At 56.5% G+C, this 21,966-nt stretch overlaps 1 protein-coding gene across 2 annotated transcripts; it reads left to right on the plus strand.

The window, feature by feature from the left end:
- The first annotated feature begins 319 nt into the window (after nucleotides 1–319).
- CDC42EP4 (CDC42 effector protein 4) lies at nucleotides 320–21,586 on the plus strand. Of its 2 annotated transcripts, none has more exons than XM_047706323.1 (2): nucleotides 320–725; nucleotides 18,907–21,586. In XM_047706323.1, the coding sequence occupies exon 2, from the start codon at nucleotides 19,012–19,014 to the stop codon at nucleotides 20,080–20,082; it is 1,071 nt and encodes a 356-aa protein (XP_047562279.1). In that variant the 5' UTR covers nucleotides 320–725; nucleotides 18,907–19,011; the 3' UTR covers nucleotides 20,083–21,586. The 2 variants fall into 2 exon arrangements, with proteins under 2 accessions (XP_047562279.1, XP_047562280.1); XM_047706324.1 differs by lacking the exon at nucleotides 320–725 and adding an exon at nucleotides 1,572–1,729.
- Nucleotides 21,587–21,966: the final 380 nt, after the last annotated feature.

Raw genomic sequence — 21,966 nt, forward strand, 5'->3', positions numbered from 1 at the left:
TGAGAGAGGGAACACAAGCAGGGGGAGGGGGAGAGGGAGAAGCAGACCAGGCCTGCTCCTCTGGGGCTCGGGAGTTCATCGTCCCAGAGGTTCACTCGGAGCAGAACTTGAACGTAGTCTCCGCGGATACTTAGGCGGCACAGGACTCGGGCCTCCGGAAAGCTGGCCGATCAAAGCCAGGTCACCCCGCCCAAACCCCCCTCTTGCACCCGCTCGGGGCTGGCCTCGCGCCGGCCCCTCCCCGCCCCTCTCGATCCCAGGAAGGGTCCGGGACGGAATCCACTGGTCTAGCAGCGCAGACCCCCGGGCTCCCATCTCCCGTGGGTGCCGGGCCGGGAGGCAGGGGTCCGGGAATATTGGTTCCTGGACACCGCCGGGGCTCCCCGGGACCCCAGCGCCCCAGCTCCCGGCCGGCCTCCCCACAGGGAGCTCGGACGGTCTCACACCGGCAGATTTGAACCGAGGAGGCCAAGCGGCCGGGCGGGGGTTCGCAGCCGCCATTGGCTGCGGCGGCGCCGTGACTTCAGCGCGGAGGGCGCGGGCGGGAGGGCGCGGGAGGAGCCTGGAAGGGGAGTGTCCGGGAGGCTCGCCGCCCAGAAAGCCCGAGAGCCAGAGGGAAACCGACGCCGGCGCTGACATGGGCCTCCAGCCCCGGTGCCGCTCGGAGCCCACGGAGGGGACAGCGCAGCCACGCCGGCCCGGCGCTCGCGTCTCTGGGGACCCAGGTAGGCGACAGCCGCCTGCGCCCTGCGAGGCCTGGGTGGGCTCGAGGCCCCCAGAGGGGCGGAGAGGATGGAAAACGCCTGGAGAGGATGCCGAGGGGCGGGGAGGAGGGCCCAGAGACCCCCACTCCTGTGCCCGCCCCCGGGTGGAAGGGCTGGGCTGGGGCGCGTGCGGGGCGGCCCGGGTGTTGGGACCCGGAGCCGCGCACCCGCTGTCCGAGCCGATCGGGCTTTGGGGAGGAGGGGCGGCCGAGAGCCTGGGAAGCCGCGCTCCGCCTCGATTTCCTTTCCCCAGACTGGGATTCGGCGTCCGGCCCTGGGCGCTGCTGGGGCGGGGGAGACGGGGGTTCCCGGCTTTAAAGGTCCATCCGCGGGCGGGGAAGTGGGGCGTGCGCCGGAGCGGGCAGGGGCACCACAACCGCCGCGCGCTGCCCGCCGTCTCCGCGAGGGGGGCGTGTGTGCGCCCGGAGTTCTCCGTGGATAAGAGCCGAATCCTTCGCCTGTAGTGGCGGAGGCGTGCACACACGCGCTCGCTCTCGTACACACACTGCAGCACACGCCACCCAGTGTCCCCGGGCCGGGGAGGAAAGAGGGAAGGAGCTGCCTAGAAGGGACCGGCCGGGGAAACAAACACTGCTCTCCCCAACCCCCGCCGGGCTCCCGCCCCGCCCCGCCCGCCGCCTCCGAAGACCTGGAGGCCGCGGCGGGGGAGGTCCGGGCGGGAGAGGCCGCGGCGCCTCCGGGCGGGGTGGGGCGCAGCCGAGCCGGCGGCCCCGTGGAGGGGCTACGCGCGGGGTCGGTGCGCCCGGGGCCAAGCGCTGCTGGCCGGGCCGACGGCCGCCAGCGCTGGGTTAATGATTTAATCACCCGCTTGGGGCGGTGGAGCCGCGGTCGCAGCCGTCGGTGGCTCCGCCCTCTCCCCGGAGCGCCCCCAGCCGGGGGGTACAAAACTGTCCCTGTCGCCGGTGCGTACCCCGTCAGCTGCCCTGCGGGCTGGGCAGCCGCGGGTGAGTTCGGGACTGGGGGAGCCGGGCGAGAAGCGGGAGCCGGGGCTGGAGGGCTGTAGCTGGGCGGGTTCCTGGGAGAGGACTGAGCGGGAGCACTATGAGCGTGTGTGTGTGTGTGTGTGTGTGTGTGTGTGTGTGCGCGCGCGCGTTTGTGTGTGTGTGTGCGCGCGCGCGCGTGGCTTGGGGGGGAGGGGTGCTCTGCTAACTCAAACCAGATTCCTGGTGTTTCCCGTAGAGATACTGCAGCCCGGGCTTTGGAAGTTTTCTTTCTGTCCCTAGGAGAATGGAGGGGAAATACAATGCTTTCTCTTTTCTTGTCGCCCTTTGCAATCTGACTGGCTCCCACGCCCTCCGCTGCGGCCGCGGCGCCTATTCTTGGCCGGTGTGTATCCGCGCGGTTGTGTGCGGAAAGGGTCCCCGAGCCGCTGCAGCCTGCTGCTTCTCTCTAGAGGGTTTGTGGTGCTGGAGGGAGGCTCTCCCTCATCCTCACCCCCGGCGGCCATCTGGACCAGGGGGAGCTTTCCCCCTGCAGCCAGCGTAAACAATGAGGGGCCCCCGGCGCAGGAGGGCCCCCTTGTAATGCAACTTCTTGGAACAGTCAGGGTTTCTAATAACTCCCCGCCGCCTCCGCCCCCTTTCCGAGGCTGGGGTGGAGGAGGGGACCACCAGCAGGACGGACTGAATTTTAAGAGAACAAAGAACAGGGCACAAAGGAAGGGGAAGCCGAGCTGTGGGTTCCCCCCAGAAATGGGGAGTTTGCTGGCCCAAGGCTGGGCCCATCCAGGCCTCTAGGTGGCTCCCAGGCTCCCGGAGCTATAATGGGCCATTCTCTGGAGTCTTGGGAGGCTCGCTGCCTGTGAGGTAGCTAGGACCCACCAGTGTGGGGGTGCCATGTGGTCTTCCGTTTTCACCTTTTGGCCTGTGTGAGCTGCCCATGTGACTGATTAGGGTGTTTATCTCCTCCAAGTGTGGACTTCGCCCCTCTCCTCCTTGAGTACAGCTGCTACTTCCCACAACGGGGGCTTCCGTGAACCTAGGGGAGATAGCCCAGTGGGTTCTGGTCTTCCCCAAGGGGTCCTGGCAACCCACGCAGGGACTGGGAGCGGGCTGGTGTGATCAGGTGTGTCTTTTCCCAAGAGGTGGCAGTTTGGGGTGAATCCCAGCCCTTCTGATGTCTCTCTCCTGAGCTCACAGACCCCTGCTCATTGTCGAGCCAGGGTTCATATAAAACCCTTCGCTCAGGCCTCCGCTTGGAACATTCTTTCCGTTATCTGGGGTTTCTGCCATTTTTTCTCTTGACCCCTCTTTTTCGCTTTCATTGCTGTCTTACACATGCCCACCCACCAGTGCTCATCCCAGTCAGGTGTGCGGACCCAAATTGACTTCTGTTCTCCTGCCCCTTAGAGACTGACTGTCCAGCCCTCCCAGGACTGGAGTCCACGGAGTCCTAAGCGAAGGAGAGTCTTAATTACAAAATGGGCCGGCTCTCCCACCCCCACCCCCAGCAGATGTTGACCTGGGAGAGGAATCTTAGACCCTTCTTGACAAGTCAGGCGCTTTCCCGGAAGGGCCCCAGATTGGCTCTGGTTCAAGGATTCCAGCCCCCTCCACCTTTGGAGCGGCTGATTGATTTCTGTGGCTGGGACAGGCTGTGCCCAGGTGTGGCAGGCAAGGTGTTTGATATTGGCCAGGCTCGCGCGTCAGCTTTCTCTTTCTCCCTCTCCCCCCTCCCACACTCTCCCACCCTATCTTTCTTCCCTTATCTGGTTTGGGTCGGTGGGAGTGGAGAGCCAACAACTCCTGCTGGGCAGTGTCTCCAGCTTGGTTCTGCTGGGCTGGACGTTCCACAGGCTCAGAGCAGCTTGGCCCTAGGTGGGGAGGGAGGAGTCTGTCCCTTGGAGGAACAGGATCTGGGTTGATGCCAGAGATAAGGCCTGGGGGCGGAGGGATGGGGCTTACGCAATCTTGCCCTGGATGCTGAGAGAGGGCTGACCCAAGCTTAGGTCTTCTGACCTACGTCCTGGAGGCTTTTCCTCAACCTTGGGAAAAGGAACCAAACTCTGGAGCCAGCTGGCAGAGTCCTGAAGGCCTGCTCTGGAGAGGACTTCTGGGGTGCTCAGGGGAGGACAGACCCATGCCAGCCTTCTCCAGACAGGGAGGTGGATGCTGGCTCCGGGAGGGACTGGTATGGGGCTGGATGTGGCACTTGTCTGTTCGCCGTGCGTGACAAAGGAAGTTGAAGCTATTAGTTTCCCACATTCCCACTTGGCGTGTCCTCGAAGCTCAGGTTTAAAATACGCTGCTTGTGGAGCCTTGGGCTCCCTTCCAGAAACGTACATCAGAGTCTCCCCCAGGCACTGCCAGCTTGCAGCTTGGGGCTTCGTGCCAGGGTGGCAAGCCCTGGCACCCAGACCCCTCCACCTTCTCCAGGAACGGGGGCACTGGAAATCTCTACTCAGGCTCCCAGGCTGAGGAATGGGCTCCCTTTTGGGCCCGGCAAGGGCAGCGTGGGGCGTGTTCATGGAGGTAGGCTTTAGGGAGTGGCAGGGAGGGGGGTGGGGGGACACATCTGCAAGACAGCAGTGTCAGGCAAGAAACATCCCTGAGTGTGTACTCAGGAACAGCCTCTCTTGCTCACCCCTGTTGGCTCAGGCTACTGTCTTCTGCCCTGCCCTAGCCATGGGGGGCTGGGAGGACCTGGGAGGGTCTCCAGGTTCTCCGTACACCTGTGTCTGTGGCGTTCTTGGGGTAACTGAAGGTGAGCTGCTGACCCCAGCTTCAGATCTTCCCGGGGTGGCTGTGCAGCCAGGATCTGCGCTCCAACTTCTGCTCTTGCCCCTCCTTCGTACCCTCAGACCCGCTCCCTGCAACCCTTCTTTATTCCTTACAGCATTGCCCTTGACCCTGAAGCAGCAAAAGGGGACTAGTGCCCTTGGCCCCGGAGGACACAAAAGGAGCCTTTTCTGGGCTCCACTGTAGCCTCTACATCTCTGTTGAGAGCTGGATTAGGTCCTATGGACCAAGCAGTGTTTTATTGGGGGGAGGGGTGGAGAGTGTGGAGGATTTGCGCCTTATCAGTTGCTGGTAGCCCCCAGAGCGCCCCCAGATTCCTGAGTTATCCAGCCCTCATCCTAGAGAGGAAGGGCAGGGAGCTATTTTATCCCACCTTTGTCTCATCTCTCCCCACCCCCCATCAAGCTGAAATCAGAAAGAGTGTTAAGTCCTGTCTGAGAAGCCAGGCTCTTCCCTCCTGCAACACAAAGATCGGGAAGGTGGAAGTCAGGTGGGCAGGGAAACCAGGTCTCAGGTTGCTGGATCTGTGGCTGGGGGGGACTAGAGTCCCCCACGCCGGGCCTCAGAAGCTTGGAGTTTCCCTCTCCCTGCAATGCTTCATCCCGGGGACCCTCCAAGGACTTCGAAAAGGGTCAGCCCTGGAGCCTTTTGGATGGGGTATTGTCAGATGACACTGAGGTAGGTGTCCCGGGTTCATCACGTGTCCTTCTGAACTTGGCCAGAGCGTCGGTCACTGGGGGTGCTGGAGTTTTCCTCCTGCTTTTCCAGATACAGACACGGGGTATGCACTGAGAGGGAGAGAGAACACGTCATAGCACCTCCACGGCACACAGGTGAGCGCTCACCTCCTCGGGCGGTGACACTGGGAGGTCCGTGCTGTCATGGATCAGATCACTTGGAAAACTATAAGCTAGTGCGGAGCAGGCGCCCCATGTGGCCAGGCCGGGAGGCACCTGGCTCCCGGGTCCATGCTCTTTGCCTCTACCCTGCACGCACCCTGGCAAGGCCAAGACCTATTCGCAGCCTGTTCTGGAGCGAGTATAGATCCATTTGTCCCCTCCAAGAGCCAAGAGCCGGGAGTGTTCTCTCCATTGTCCCCATTCCTCCGCTGAGCACTGTACACTCAGGAGAAGGGAAGTGAAACCGAACAGGGCTTGGCATATTTGATTTCAAGCCCAGCTGCGTTCTTTCTGAGGCAGGAGCTCTGGGCGGGAGGGAGGAGCAAGGGGGCCCCTCCCAGGTGAGGGAGACCTGCCCTGCGCTGGGGCTGCTGATCCGGAGCCCCCCACCACCCTTCTGGCACCTCTTCCTCTCTCCCAGCTCTTCCTCTGTGATGGCAACCCGGTGCTTGTATCCGTCCGTCCGTCCCGGGACAGGCTGGGGGAAACACGTCTCCAGGAAGAGCGCCTCCACTAGCCGAGTTGCTGAATGCCCTTGAGTCACTGGCTCTTCATCTTGACTCCCTTGTAGCTTCCTGTCCACCCCCCCCAAGGGGTCATGGGTCATGCCTTGTCTTTTTTTCCAGAGCTGTTTTAACTCCCAGGTGGTGAGGAGGCTTTCTCCCTCCCGCTCCCACTGCCTTCCCTGCCTCCCTCCCCTGGCCCAGAAGCTCACGATTAGGAGGGAGGTGGATACAGGGATAAAGGTGAAGGAGCTGGAGGGCAGAGTGGCTTGTTCCCAGCCCTGCAGGAGCAGGGCAAGGCTTCTGGTAGCTGGCTGTGGTCTGTGTTTCCCAGGATTTATCTGCACTTTTCCCTGGAGTGGCGTGCCCAGACTAGAGACATTTTAACCTGAAATGCTGTGTAGCACTATGTATCCTGGGACACCTGGGTGGCTCGGGTGGTTAAGCGACTGTCTTTGGCTCAGGTCATGATCTCCTGGTCCTGGGATCGAACCCCATGTTGGTCTCCTGGCTCATTGGGGAGTCTGCTTCTCCCGCTCCTCCTGCCTCTCCCTCCTCCTGCTCATGATCTCTCTGTCAAATGAATAAATAAATTTTTCTAAAAATGCGTATCCTGTGGGTGTTCGTGCATCCAGAACCTTCAGGGGCCCCAGCATGGCTTCTGACCCACCCTGGTGCCCCTTCTGGTGGAGGGGGAAAAGCCCAGGGTTCAAAATCAGGCAGATCTCAAGACCCTTCTCTCTGCTCTGTCCCTAGCAAGTGTCTGTGGCCTGGGGACTCAAGGCAATCTCTTAGCCTCAGTTTCCTTATCTGCGAAATGGGGTGGTGATAACTCAATGGGATTGTGGGGAAGAAAACAGGATGGTGTTATTACTTCTATTTATTATTATTATTATTATTTTGAAGATTTTATTTATTTACTTGACAGAGATCACAAGTAGGCAGAGAGGCAGGCAGAGAGAGAGAGAGGGAAGCAGGCTCCATGCTGAGCAGAGAGCCCGATGTGAGGCTTGATCCCAGGACCCTGGGATCACGACCTGAGCCGAAGGCAGAGGCTTTAACCCACTGAGCCACCCAGGCACACCTATTTATTATTTTTTTTAAAGGCAGTGTGTAGTCAGGATAAAGCAGCTGCTTGGTGCGGAATGAAAGCTCAGGGAATGTGATTTCTGTTTCTCATATTTGCGGTGACCCATGGTCCAGGAAGGGCCTATCCACCTGAGATCCACAGGTTGGGGCTAGGATCTCCCTGACCAGAGTGGCTTCCTAGGCACCGGCCTGAGAGTCACCACAGCCCAGTCTGGGAAGTGTTATTCCACAGTTCCCTTGATTACAAGTCACTGTGTGAGCGAGGTAGGACAGCTGCTTCTGTGTTTTCCAGCCATTAAAGGGTAAATTAAGCCATAGCACATTTTCCCTACTACAACTGAGCCTGGCTGAGTTACTGGCTTCATTTGTTCATGAACTGTAAGAATTGTAAGTTCTCTGAAATGAACAGGAATGTCTCTGAATCCAGTGGTGAGCATCATGGTTCGCAGAGATCCTTCTAGAACAGCACTGCCTGTGGAGTACCACGCTAGCCACATAGGTAGCCTTCCGTCCTCTGATAGCCACATTTTATTTTTTATTTTTATTTTTATTTTTTTAAAGATTTTATTTATTTATTTGACAGAGATCACAAGTAGGCAGAGAGAGGAAAGGAAGCAGGTTCCCTGCTGAGCAGAGAGCCCGACGCGGGGCTCGATCCCAGGACTCCGGGATCATGACCTGAGCCGAAGGCAGAGGCTTAACCCACTGAGCCACCCAGGCGCCCAGATAGCCACATTTTAAAAACTAAAGACCAATGAGATTAATTTTAATGTTTTATTTAACATAGTACATATCCAAAAGATTGCCATTTCAGCGCATAGTCATAAACAATGAGCGAGATGTTACATTATTTTATCGTAGAAAGTCTTCAAAAGATCCAGTGTGTATTTCGCTCCTGTAGCACATCCTCACTTGGATGCTAAATTTCACAAATACTTAATCTGAATTTGAATCTCCTGAAGTTCGGGGCCAAAAAAGCAGATTCATTTACGCAAGTATGTTTTAAACATAAGTTTTCCCAAAACTGCATCTAGCGTCAATTTTTAAGTTTAAATATTTAAAATAAAGGATTGTGTGACCAGCAGTTACTTTATTGATTGCCGGAAGTTGAGAATATTACTGTCGAGCGCCAAGAACAGGTGCTTCCTGTCAGCAGTGTTATTCGATGTTATATTAGCAATTGTAGCAGTTGTAATAAGATAAGAATAAAGAATGGAGGAGACAGAATTATTACTAGTTGCAGATGATGGGCTTGTCTAGTTGCAGGGCCCAAAAGGTCCAACCCTAATGTTGATTCCCTGTGTGCTAGACAGTCCCAAGTTTAGTAGGGTGGACATTAAATATGTATAAATCAAGATTGTAGCTTCCCCATTTACCAGCTATGACGGTCAGAACCTATAGCTGTGGAAAAGCAGCAGGAGGCAGAACCCACTTAGATCAATAAGAGGGCATTAAATGACCCAGAATAAACATGACCAGGACCATGTACGACTTGTAGGAAGAAAACCCACCACATTTCATGGAGGGTATCCAGAAGACTTGAGTCAATGGCCTGAAGATTTTTTTTTTTAAAGATTTTATTTATTTATTTGACAGACAAAGATCACAAGTAGGCAGAGAGGGAGGCAGAGAGAGAAGAGGAAGCAGGCTCCCCACTGAGCAGAGAGCCTGATGCGGGGCTCGATCCCAGGACCCCGGGACCACGACCTGAGCCGAAGGCAGAGGCATTAACCCACTGAGCCACCCAGGCGCCCCTGGCCTAAAGATTTGATGTGGCAATCAAGTCTGTTCTTCTCCAAGTTTATTTCTTATTTCCTTTCTGTTCAACATAATCCCACCAGGATTTCTTTGGGGATTTATGTTTTTAAAGTCCATCTGGAAGAGTAACAACATTAGAAAAAAAAAAACAAGAGCATTTTAGAAAAAAAAAAAAAGTTAAGTAGGGATGTTACCCTACTAGATGCTCAAACACGTTTTACAGAGCAGCAGTGTAGACCTGGTTTAGAAATCAACAGATCTGTGAACACAAAGGGGAGTCTGGAAATACAGTTGTGAGTAGGAGGTGTCTGTATATAAAGAATTGTATGATACTTTTTAAAAAAGTCCTACAAATCCATTGGAAAAGGTAAAACCCTTCCCCAGAAAAATGGGCAAATGATTTCAACAAACCATTCCCAAGAGAAAGGATACAGAAGCCAATGATAACAGGTTTTAAATGCTCACCCTCCTCAATAGTGAAAAGAAGTACAAATTACAAGTTTGCAAGTGTGCTGGTTACTGTTTGTTTTTTTGTTTTGTTTTGTTTTATTTTATTATTTATTTGACAGAGAGATCACAGGTAGGCAGAGAGGCAGCAGAGAGAGGGGGGGAAGGAGGCTCCCTGCTGAGCAGAGAGCATGATGCGGGGCTCGATCCCAGGACCCTGAGACCATGACCTGAGCTGTTAGTGGCTTAACTCACTGAGCCACCCAGGCCCCTTGTTTTTGTTTCTAACTAAAGAAGGTGTAACACCTAGTACTGGATACCATCATCCTGTGCTGGTAGAACTGTAACTTTCCGGTAAACTGTAACTGTAACTAGAACCTTCCGGAAAACAAGTTAACAGTAAGAAACAAAAAGTTACTTAACTCACTTATATGTATCCTCTGGAATAAGGACTTGTGCCAACTTAGCTAGGAAGGATTTTTGTTACAGAGTTCAGACAAAATGGAAATAACCCGGCATTCCTTAGTGGCCCACTGGGTATATAATTCAGGAATTTAGTACTGAATTTAAAATAACTTAGTTTAAAATTTGTTAACGTGTCAATATTTTCGCCCAAATGTGAACAGTGGATCTCTATTTATCTACCTGCCATGGAAGGTTCTGTAAGTTTCATATATCATTTCCACTTTTAATAACTACATTTTAAAAAGTAAGAAGAGATAAGTGAGATTAATATATTAGCCCAACACATTCAGAGTATTGGTTTTTTTTTTTTTTGAGGCGGTGGTGGGGGAATGAATGGTACAGGGCAGGCAGAGACAGAGGGAGTGGGGAGAGGGAGAAAGAGAATCCCAAGCAGGCTCCACACCCAGCACTGAGCCCTGTATGGGGCTCGATCCCACAACCCTGAGATCATGACCTGAGCCAGAATCAAGACTCTCAACCAACTGAACCAGCCAGGTACCCCAAAATGTTATCATCTTAACATGTAATCAATAGCAAAATGTAATGAGCTGTTTTGTATATTTTTTTTTTTTCATTCCAAATCTTTGAAGTCTTGTTGTATGTTTCACCCCTTAGCACATGTCCGTTTGGACCCCCCACATTTCAGATGCTCTGTAGCCGCATAAGGCTGGTGCTGTCCCATTGGACAGTGTAGCTATAAATTATTTAATAACCCCTAGAGAAGCAGCAGAAGGCAGAAGTCACTGAGAAGGCATGGTACAGAGTATGTGGAGTGAGCCCTGCTCTGGCAAGAGCCTGGTGTCCTGAGGAGCTGGGCCGGGCTCACCCTGCTTCCCACTCCCCCAGCAGGGATCCCCGGGGGGACGCAGGTATTGGAACCGGGCCTCGTTCACTTTCGCTTTCTTCCAGGAAGCAGGGAGTATCCATCTCCAGGAGATGGGATCTGCCTAAGCGTGGCTGGGCAGTGGCACCCTTGGGTCAGGGAGCCTGGTCGGGATGGGCATGCAGGCAGGTGGCCGAGCGAGCACAGGGCACCTAGCCTGGTCAAGGCTCTGGTCTTCCTTCTTGGCAGGGGAAGGCCCATGAAACACACAATGGGGCCTAGAGTAGGGCAGACCTGAGAAATGTTGGAGGCAGGGCCTCGTGCTGAGCCTACTCCTAAATGTGCCAGGGGAGTCCTGCTCCAGTGTGGTCCTCCCCACCCCCCACGTCTCCCCTCCCAGGGAATCCAAACATGGGGAGGTTGCTCTGAGCAGAAGGCTGAAGTGAGATCCTAAGTAAGGAGGAGCCCATTTGAGCCATCCCTGAGAGCAGGTCTCTGATGGGAAACCCATCCAAGAGAGTCCTGGTTCCAGGGGTCTTCCAAGAACCAGCCTCCCCAGTGCCATCCCACCCCCATCTTCCATGGGGACATTCTTGGCTGGGGACATCTGAATGGGCCAGGAGGCCTCATCTCATTCAGAAAACCGTGTATCTGAGGTCAGCCAGAAGTGAGCTTAAGTCACTCTTTAGTAGCTGTGAGAGTGATCTGTGTGGGGAGAGGCCGACACCAGCTGAGCCTCAGTTTCCCTTTCTGTAAAATGGGGGCAATCTTTTTTTTTTTTTTAAAGATTTTATTTATTTATTTGACAGAGAGAAATCACAAGTAAGCAGAGAGGCAGGCAGAGAGAGAGGAGGAAGCAGGCTCCCCGCTGAGCAGAAAGCCTGATGTGGGGCTCGAACCCAGGACCTGGGATCATGACCTGAGCCGAAGGCAGCAGCCTAACCCACTGAGCCACCCAGGTGCCCCAAATGGGGGCAATCTTGACACCCTACTTGCAGGGAGAGGGGCATGAGTTTCCCCTTTCCTAGCACAACACCTGGCATGTGGCAGACACCGGTAAATGATAGTATTGCTCTGTCCGCACAAGACGTGATGGTTGGCTAGTTGTGGGAGCACTGTGAGTGCTGGTGGTCCTGTGGGACCCCAGCCTTTTTCTCTGCTCCCTCGCAGCCTCCCGATGAGCTGAGCTAGGGCTGTGGAAGCAGCAGAGGCAGAACCTGCCCAGGGCATCTTGGCTAGGATCCCGCTGTGGGATCACCCACGTGGGAGGCTGGTCTCCAACTTGGAGCTTTAGTGGCACTGGAAATTGTCCAGTCTCCGGTGACGGTGTAGAGGGGATGGATGATCGTTATCTTTCTTCTCCTGCTTAGTCAAAGAGGCTCAAGCATCAGGAAGCAGCTGTTGGGGAGCGAGTTCTTTCGGGGGAGTCCTAATCTCCGTGTCTCCCCTTGGTTCAGGTTGCTGTAGATTGCCCCCTTCCTCCTCCCACGGGACTTGGAATAAATGCATCCTTCCAGCTTGGGGGCAGGGAGGGAGGGACAACAGACATCCCTGGTGGGGGTGGGGGGACATATTGGCGCAAAGAGAGCGAACCCAAGACCCGAGACCCAAGCTTGGGGCCTTGTACTGAGCCTGAGAACCAGCCCCTTCTGAGATGGTGTTGAAATGAACATCTTTCTCTTAAGCCTTTGATGCTTCGGGATATTATTATTATTACTGGTGTTGTTATGAAAATAGCATTACCACATTAAAGGAAACAAACAAAATGCCTGTGTCCTCTCGAGCTTGATGTAACTCCTTTAAGCCTCTGTTGGTGTAGGCTTGGATCACTCTGTGTAGACCAGGGGAAGCCCTGCCTGTTTCTGCCTCCTCCCATGTGATGGCCCATGGTCACCAGTGGCCCATGTGGCAGCCCAGTCTTCGTGATCGCCTTCCTCCTCGTGGCTGCGTGTCAGTCCGTTAACAGCCAGTTCCTTATTCCGGGCTGTTAGGTGGTTTCCGGCCTTTCGAGATTATAAAGAAGGCTTCTGTGCATATCTGGGTATGTGACTTTCCCCTCTGCTTTTTGAAATCGTTCCATAGGGTAGGGCTCCCATGGGAGAAGTGGCTGAATCATACTCATTTTCAAGCCGTTATTTAGGGAAACCACGGTAGTGGCCAGAGTCCTGGTGTGGTGACAAAGGCTTGGCTCCCGTCCATGACCTCGGCGGGTCCCTTAATGTGGCTTCACCGTCTCTGAGACACTGGTTGCTCCATTCCCAGGATCTTAAGGAGATACTTGACACAGAAACGCAGGTGGTACAGTGAGGGGTCACGAAAGACCATGTTCCCATTCTGAGCTTTTTTTTTTTTTTTTTTTTTTTTAAAGACTGTTCAGGCTTGGGGCAACTGGGTGGCTCAGTGGTTAAGCCTCTGTCTTCGGCTCAGGTCATGATCTCAGGGTCCGGGGATCAAGCCCCGCATCGGGCTCTCTGCTCAGCAGGGAGCCTGCTAACTGCCCCCCCACCCCCGCCTGTCTCTCTGACTACTTGTGATCTCTGTAAAATAAATAAATAAATAAAAATCTTTAAAAAAAAAAAAAAAAGAGACTGTTCAGGCTCAAAGACCGGTGCTTCTTAATCTCCCGGTGTAGATAGCACACTTTCAAATCTGAGGGCTTTTGCAGGGCATGTGAAGGAAGTAAAAGATTCCAAATAGTACCAAAGTCAGCTAAAAGGATACCACAGCCCCCGTGGAGGTTCCTCCCGCCCGCCCTTTGTAACAGTGTGGATCGAAGTGTCCCCAGCTCGCTCCCATTCTCGGCAGCCCTTGTCTCATGGCTAGAGGGAAGCTCTCTCTGGCCTTCGGCTGGCGCGTCTTATCTTGTCAGGCTAAGGCTGCCAAGTGTTCCAGAAAGCACCGACTCTCTCTGGCCACACAGGCCAGAGCCCGTAACCTCTTCTGGGGTCCAGCGGCCCACATCTCCCTGCGCTGCTCGCATGAGCCCTTCTCTGCGTGACTCCAGAGGGCAGTCGCCGTGTGGCAGATGCCTCCCCGCCTCGTTCTGGCCAAATGAACCTCTCCCTGGTGGTGGCATGTCAGTTGCATACCTGGCAGAAGGGTCCGTAGCCCACTGGGTGAGACCTGGCACTGCAGAAGGCCTGTGGCGCTTGGCATGGGGCCTGGAAGGCTTGGAGTCCCCTTTGATTCTGTCTTTTCTCTCTTCCCCCCTTTCGGCCCTCAGCAGATCCTGGCGTCCCTACCTTCAGAACATGCCCTGAATACGCGCCCCCCCCCCTCCGTCCACCTCCTCACCATGTCCATCTCCTGGCCCTCATTCTCTTTGCCCTGAGCCCCTGCTTGCTCTCCATGCCTGCAGAGCTGGCCACTGTGGAAAGCTCCAGATGCACCGATTGGATGACTTCCCTGCTCAGGAACTACCTGTTGGTTTCCTTTCATACCTAGAACACCATCTGAGCTCCTGCCAGGCCGGTGGCCCCTGGGTTTTCATTCTGTTCCTCGAACTCCACCAGCTTCTTCCCACTTCTGGGTGTTTGCAGGGGCTGTGCTATCGCCCGGTGGCCCTTGACCATCTTCCCGTTCCTCAGCCCACAGAGCCCCTTCCTCAGAGGCCCCACTCCCCCCCCCCCGCCGTCCCGTAACACCCACATTGGCTCCCGTTTCCTCATTTCCTTCCCTCTGGGCACCGAGGACTGCGAGAGACTGTCTTAGTTGGGTCCGTAGGGCCCTGTTCCCCTGCCCGGCCGCATTCACAGTACATACATGCCCCAGGAAGGCCGGGGGCCTATCCAGCTTGTGATTCTCACTGTCCTTCCGCCTTCAGGGCCTAAAAGAGTATGGGAAATTGACGGGTTGCAGGAATTTGATGAATGAGTGAATGAATGAAGCCTCCTGTAGCCATTCCCAGCCACGACAGGTTGTCCTTTACCACATACTCCCTTCTGTTCAGGCATATTGCTCAGGGCTGGCCCCGGATGGGCATTAGGACAGCTCGGCAGAGCTGATGGAGGGACAGCCACCCAGGGGCGATGCGGTGGGCGTTGAAGCGTGTGTCCTCTGATGTAGGGTGACCCGCAGGACAGCTGCAGAAGTGGGGAGCTTGCCCCTCTGCCACCGGAGAGCTTAGTTCTATCTCCTGCCTTGGTCAGGCTGCCAGCAGCTGGCCAGGGCCTGGGTGTTAGGGAGCTGTGGATTCGTCTAGCCTGTCCTTCTGTCTGTCTAGCTGCTGCTGGACTGGCTGATCTGGGAGGCGGGTGCTCTGTGTGTGACGGGCCAGGAAGGATGGGGGAGGGGTCCAGGTGAGAGCTGTCCTCTGGAGTCCCAGGAGCAGAACTGAGCCGCAGGTGTGGTCGGGGTAAACCAACCCAGGGGCCTGGCCTTCCGGGAAGGGCTCCCTGCTCCTGCCTTAAAGGAATGTTCTGTGGTTGGTGGGGTCAAGGGTAGGGGAGTCTAGTCCCATCAGAGGCTGGGGAGAGTGAGGGAGAGCCATGAATTCCTGCTAGGGTTTTCCTTTGCTCTGCCAGGAAAGTGGGATGTGGCTTCCGGGCTGGGGTGAGGGGTGCCCTGCCCTGGGCAGGCTGTGGGGAGTGGCCGCCCTGTCATCTGGCAGCCTATTTTAGCCACTTCCCCAGAGCTGAGTCATCTCACTTAGCAACGCCCCCTGCCAGAGACACAGCCAGCTCTCTCTGGCACGATCCCCTTCCTGGTGGGCTCTTAGGTGTCCTGACCGCCCCCTGACCTGCCTGGCCACCTGCTGGTCCTTAATCTCAGTATTCCTCACCCCCACATTGTTCTGTGTTCAGAGCTTAGGGTTCTCCACCAGCCCTGAAGCCTGGCAGGTCGGGTCTGAGCTCTAGGATTCCAGAGACCCAGACCTGGGCCAGACTCCAGGATTCCTAGCTAGGCAGTGGGACAGGTAGGTGACTCGTACAGGCCCCAGCTCTCTTGAGACTTTTTCACGCTGGGTATTGGAGATGCTTTGGTTTTTTATGAGCCAAAAACCCTCCTTCCCACCCCCAGAGAGTGAGACCACAAGCAGAAGATAGCATTGGCCAGACTTTCTCTTTCTTTCTGGGACGTAGGGCCGAGCCAGGTGCTGGGGGCTGACCCTCGCGTGTCCCTGCTGGCCTCTCTCACCTGTTCTCCTGTTTTTGCCCACCAGGATAGAAGTGGGGGCTGATGGGACCCTCCTGTCCCATAGTCACGATGGCCAGAGTACCAGGCCCCTGTGAGTGGCCACAGAGCTCTTTACCAGGTCTGCTGAGGCCCTGGCTGCTGGGTCCTGTGGTTTGTCTTGTTCTCTGTGAGGAGGAGCACTTCAGAAGGGAAGTGGCTTCAGAAGGGGCTGGCTGCTCACTGGGTCTGGGGATTCCTGCCATTGCCTTGAAACCCTTCCCGCAACTCTGCAAGTTCATGTCCGTGTTCCCACGATTCTAGCCCTTCATGCCCCCTGCCCTGCCTCTCCTCTTTCTGTGCGTGTGTACATGGTAAATAGCAGAAGTTTTAATTCCATAGCTGTGTTCAGAACTGTTTGCGCCCCCCATCCCTGGGACATTTGGCAAGCCCGGAGATGCTGGAGACATTTGAGGAAGCATCCAGACTCCTCCTCTCTCTGGGCTCCCCTGGCCCTGAAGCAGGCGGGGTAGGGGGCATTCTGTGGGTCATGGTAACTGATGAGGGGCGCTACCCACCAAAGGCCAGAGAAAGGTCTGGAGCAGAGTAGAGAGAGCACTAGACCAGGAGACCAGCTTCTCGCCCAGCTCCACCCTCCGGGGAACAAACCTGGAGAAGTCACTTGGCTTCAGTACGCCTATATTCTGGGGCTACCCTGGGTGTCCCTTCCCTCCCAGGTCTCTGAAATCCCAGGACTCTGTGATTAGAGGCAGACAGGTTCATGAGCCCTCTCCATTCTTGCTTGGTGGGTGGCCATGGAAGCCTGAGGGGTTCCCTAGTGTCAGAGTGTCCCTGGAAACCTGGTTTGGTTTCCTTCCGTTCCTACCAAGTCTGAAGCCAACTGCAGACTCCCTTTCTCTTTTTTAGCCAAAGAGAGTTTTCCCCCAAAGGTTGGCCTGAGAGCCCATGGCTGGCCCAGAGGGTCACATAGGGTGACCCTCTTCTGAGCAGTGGTGAGGGGATGACCCTGAGGCCAGTACTTTCTATGAGTTTAAGAGTCCACAGACTATGGCCCATGGGCCAGATTTGGCCCACAGCTTGTTTTTATATATAAAATTTTATGGGGACACAGCCATATGCTTTGTTTACATACGGTCTGTTGCTGCTTTCTTGCTATAAAGACAGTATCTTCCACAAAGCCAAAAATCTCAAATCTCTGACCCTTTATAAAAAACATTGGCCAGTTGGTCTAGCTGACACACGTCTAATTGTTCAGAGGTTAGATCCCAGGACGTGGGCTGGAGGGACGGTTCAGGTTGAACTGTGAAGGAAGGGGTAAAGGAAGCTAACTCGCCTGAGGGTTTGGTGGGGAGAAGGAGGAACAAGAGGAGGGAGAGCTGACGGCCAGAGTGGGTCATCTCAAGGCCATCCAGGAAAGTCCTTCCTTGGCTCGGAGCCCAGCCCAGGTCACCTGTGTGGCAGGTCTGCGCCGGTGCCTGGCTCCCGCCACACATCCTACAGGACTTTGTTTGCCGGAGTGACAAGCGTAGGACTGCCTGGGGCTGGCACGGGGTTGGGAAGGGTGGCACTTGCTTGGGGGAGGGAGCCGTCAGACTGGGTGTCAGCAGCTGGACCAGGAGCGAGGACACCAGGGGAGGGGGTGCTTGGAGGACAGAGAGGTCCGGCCGGGAACCCCGGAGCGGTCTGTAGGCAGGACAGAGGTGTTGCCTTCGGTGGGTCTGCTCAATGGGCGTCAGCGGTGAGCAGGTCCATCAGACCCGCTCTGGAAGCTCGTGTCCAGTGGGCAGGTTACAGCCGGGTGGGCGGGAATAGAATGAGGGAGCGGTGTCTGCGAGAGCAGGGACGTCCAGAGTGCTGGGAGGCCAGAGGAGAGGTGGCCGAGAGGGCGTTTCCCAGAAGTGACGCGTCATCTGAGCCCTGAGGATGTTGGGTGAGGCAGGTGACAGGGTATTCTACCAGGGACCTGCATTTGTCCAGTCCTGGAGTCCAGGAGGCAGCCGCCCAGGGGCAGGGGGCCCAGGGCAGAGGTAGAGGACAGCAAGGAATGGCATTGAGGAGGGAGGGAGGGGAGGACTGGTGGCAGATCCAGGGGTCTGCGCTGGAGAGTCCTGGAGGGGTTTTGTTTTAGATAAAAGGTGATGAATGGTCTGGAGAGGGGCAGAAGGGGAAAAATGGGCATCCTCTGGGCTCGTGTCAGGGGTCAGGTGGGATGTGGGGGGCAGCGTTGGGGAGGAGGAGGAAACCAGTGGGGTACCTACAGGTTGTCCTTTGCGGTTGGAAGTATAGGGCTGCCATGAAGGTTGAGTTGAGAACTGTTGGCAAGACTGGGGGGCAACACCCCATCTCCCCACCCTTCTCAGCCCTACACTACCAGCTTTAGCATTTGGAGCCGGTCGCTCTGGAGGACAAGGGGACCGTTTGGCTCCAACACAGGACCTCATTTTGGTGCTTGCCAGGAGCTATGTGGGTGGTTCCTCTAGCTTTCAGATGGCCCAGCCTCTGCTGGGGGTCTGAGGATCTCGGGGGCCAATCATCTGGACCCTCTCCGCCCCCCACCCCGATGGTTAAAGAAATCAGGCGCAGTTGTCTTCATCTCCAAGAGGCACAGAGTGAGTCTTCGGCAAAGAGCTTGGCCCCACGGTGGAGAGGTCGCAGGCGGGTTCCTCATTTATGGGACATCCAGCAAGGACTAGGAGGCTGGGGAGCTGGTCCTGTGGGTCCCGGCAGCCCCACCCCAGTTCTGATTCAGAAAGTGAGCCTGGCCGCCCACACACGGGGAGGAGTTGTGTCCGGCAGCGTCTCTCTGGGGCCCGTCCTGTCGGCTCCCTCCTCTGAGGACTGTGACTCAGGTTGAAGTGTCCCCTGACTGCAGGGATTGAGGTCAGACAGCAGGAAGGACTTACAGCATGTGTCCAGCCCTGGACTGCCACGTGGACTCGCCTGTGTACCTCCATCTCCTCCAGTGTGGTCGCGTTCGCTCCGGTGGCACCCTGGCTTGGGGGCAGACGTCGTTCTCGTGGGTTCAGGGGGAGTATGTCTGACCTCCGCCTGGCTTTGTAAAAAGCGCTCCCCTGACCCGAGTGCCTGGGCAGGGCTAGGGCAGGTAAGGCAGGGTTGAGATGCCCATTGCTGATGGCCGCCTTATTTCACAGGAGCTGGTTTTGGTGGGAGGGTTGAGGTTTGAGTAGCAGCCTCTCTGGGCCACTGGGCTTTGGTGCTGTGTGGCCAGTGGGGGTTAACCCTTTGTCTGCTGTTCTCTCCTTGCAGCCCTATGATCTCCTCCACGTCACCCCGTCTACCCGCCGGACTTGAGATCTGACCCCCAGCCGCCTGCTGTGCCCCCGGGAGCTCCCCCGTCATCCCCCGAGCAAGATGCCTATCCTCAAGCAGCTCGTGTCCAGCTCGGTGCACTCCAAGCGCCGCTCCCGCGTGGACCTCACAGCCGAGATGATCAGCGCCCCCCTGGGCGACTTCCGGCACACCATGCACGTGGGCCGGGCCGGGGACGCCTTCGGGGACACCTCCTTCCTCAACAGCAAGGCCGGAGAGCTGGACGGTGAGTCCCTGGACGAGCAGGCCGCCTCCTCGTCCTCCAAACGCAGCCTCCTGTCCCGCAAGTTCCGGGGCAGCAAGCGGTCGCAGTCGGTGACCAGGGGGGACCGGGAGCAGAGGGACATGCTGGGCTCCCTGCGGGACTCCGCTCTGTTCGTCAAGAATGCCATGTCCCTGCCCCAGCTGAACGAGAAGGAGGCGGCCGAGAAGGGCTCTGGCAAGCTGCCCAAGAGCCTGTCGTCCAGCCCCGTGAAGAAGGCGAGCTCCGGGGAGGGCGGCCAGGAGGAAGTGGGCGAGGGGGAGCTTGGGCCCCGGCGGAACGGGGCGGCCGCCCCCCACTCCCCGGACCCCCTCCTGGACGAGCAGGCCTTCGGGGACCTGACAGAGCTGCCCATCGTGCCCAAGGCTGGCTTGGGGCTCAAGCACGCCGAGTCCATCATGTCCTTCCACATTGACCTGGGACCCTCCATGCTGGGCGACGTCCTCAGCATCATGGACAAAGAGGAGTGGGAACAGGAGGAGGAGGATGGCGGTTACCATGACGACGGGGACGCAGCACCACACAGCACCCTGCAGGCTCCCCTGACTGCGGTGGCAGCAGGGGCGGCGGTGGCGGCGGGCCCTCCAAGGGCCAGGCAGGAGGGCGCGGCCGGCCCAGACCTGCCCCAGGACGAGGGGTGGGCAGCGGCCCCCAGCCCCAGCTCGGCCCGCAGTGAAGGCAGCCACACCACACGGGACAGCAGCTCCCTGTCCAGCTGCACCTCGGGCGTCCTGGACGAGCGCAGCCCAGTCCCCCGGGGCCCCGACAGGGCCCGGGCCCCGCTGTCCCGGCAGCCCGACAAGGAGTTCTCCTTCATGGACGAGGAGGAGGATGAGGAGATCCGAGTGTGAGGGGCTCCCGGCCTCCCTGCCCCCAAGCCACCACCCCCCTTCCCTGCCCCGTCCCCTGTGCAGGGCAGCCAAGAGCCCGACTTAGGTCGCAGACCCCGGACCTCCCGGACGAGAGGTGCTGGTGGGGGCCGTGGGGAGCTGGCCAGGGCTGCAGGGAGCACCCAGCCCTTCTGAGCACTGTGGGACAGGCGGGGGCTGACAGAAGGAACTGGCTGTCCCTTTCCTCTCCTCGCATTCCTCCTGTGACCTGTGGCTTGTGGCAGGAGGAATGGTGGTCCCAGGCCCCCAGCACCCCGCTGTCCCTCATCCCAGGTTCATGCACCACAAGCCTGGAGCCCCTCGGAGCAAAGCCGGACCGAATGTGTGCACTAAACGCAGCCCCTTCTAGGGGAAGAGAACAGGATGGGGAACGAAAAGGAGAACTCAGGCTTCTGGAATTTTCTAGAAGGGGCTCTTCCAGGAAGACACTAGAAATAGGTTGGGCACTGGCTTCAACATTGATTTGTTTGTTCTTGTCACGTTTAAATCCTTCCAGAGTGGTATCTGGAACAATGTTGTTGTTAGGTCTGCTGCCAGAAGGAAAATCAAATCCTTTTAAAGAAAACCTTTATACTAAGTGCTTCCAAACTTTATTTAGAACCTGTGGGGCGGGTGTCCGCACTCTTCTGTCCCTCCTCCTGCCCCATAGCTATTAACAGTTGAAGGCAGCCAGTATAGAAAGTTCCTGGAAAATGACTTTTTAAAAACTAATATATCATTCCTATGGAGGGATAAAAGCTTTTTTGACTGGATCTCCCCCCCACACACACACACACTACTTCCCCTTCCTTCAGGCCTTTGTGCCGGCAGAAACCCTCCCCCACTTTGGAGGGCCCTAAGGGTGTATAGAGTTGCCAGATGTAGCAACAGAACAAAACTAGAATGCTGAGATAAATTAGAACATCAGGCATACAAAGGAAAATTTTTTAGTATAAGTATGCCCCCTCTGTGTTTGATACATACTTACGCTAAAGAAAAAGACTATTTGTTCTTTTGAAATTCAAATTTCTCTCTGGTCCTCATCACCCTGCCCCAGGGAATCCAGTGGGAGCTTGGGTGTAAGGCCCAGGGTTAATGGGTGATTTTCCGGTCCTGGGAACAAGCTAACCTACCCTCTCCTGTCCCCTCCCAGCTGGTGTGGGGAGGGGGACCGACAGACGTACCACAGGACCCAGCCTGGGGCCAGCGGGCGTAGCTGCTCTAGTCTTCCGTGTTTTGTCAGATCCTGATCCAGACACTAACTTAAATTCCTGATTTCCGGGCCCCGTCGGTGCTGTTTCCAGTAGCGTGGCTCCCACTAGGGGAGGAATCAGAAGGGGCTGTGCGGCCCCTGCCAGCTACCCCTCGAAACCCATCCAGACTCAGCGGTCAGCTCCAGATTCTAAACTGTATATTTTTTTTCATGGTATTGTTAAAACAGTGAGGAAACATTAAAAAAAAAAAAAAAAAAGAAAGCCCTTAGGCACACCAGGTGTCTGCCTCTGCTTCTGGGGAGAGCTGTTTCAGGATATGGTGGGGGGAGGGGTGGGGGTGCAGACGGGGTTCCTGGGGCTGCCTGTGCTCCCACAGCGCTCAGGGCCTGAGGATGCTTCTCTCCCTGTTCCTTTGGGGTCCTCCCCTGCCCTGCTCCCCAGCCTCTGGAGACCTGCCTGGGCGGGCGGACTTGGGGGCTCTGGACTGTAGTGTCCCACCTGCCACTTCCCAGCTGGGGGCCCTTGGTCACGTAGTTACTTGGCTGCTGCTCTGTGACACAGAAATCCTGCTGCTCTTGCAGGGCTGGGCTGCACACAGGGTCACTGTCATGGTGTTGACAAAGTTACTTCTAAGCTGCCCGCCCCCCATCCC

The sequence above is a fragment of the Lutra lutra genome, chromosome 16, assembly GCF_902655055.1.
Source record: "Lutra lutra chromosome 16, mLutLut1.2, whole genome shotgun sequence".
In the NCBI taxonomy this organism is placed as follows: domain Eukaryota; kingdom Metazoa; phylum Chordata; class Mammalia; order Carnivora; family Mustelidae; genus Lutra; species Lutra lutra.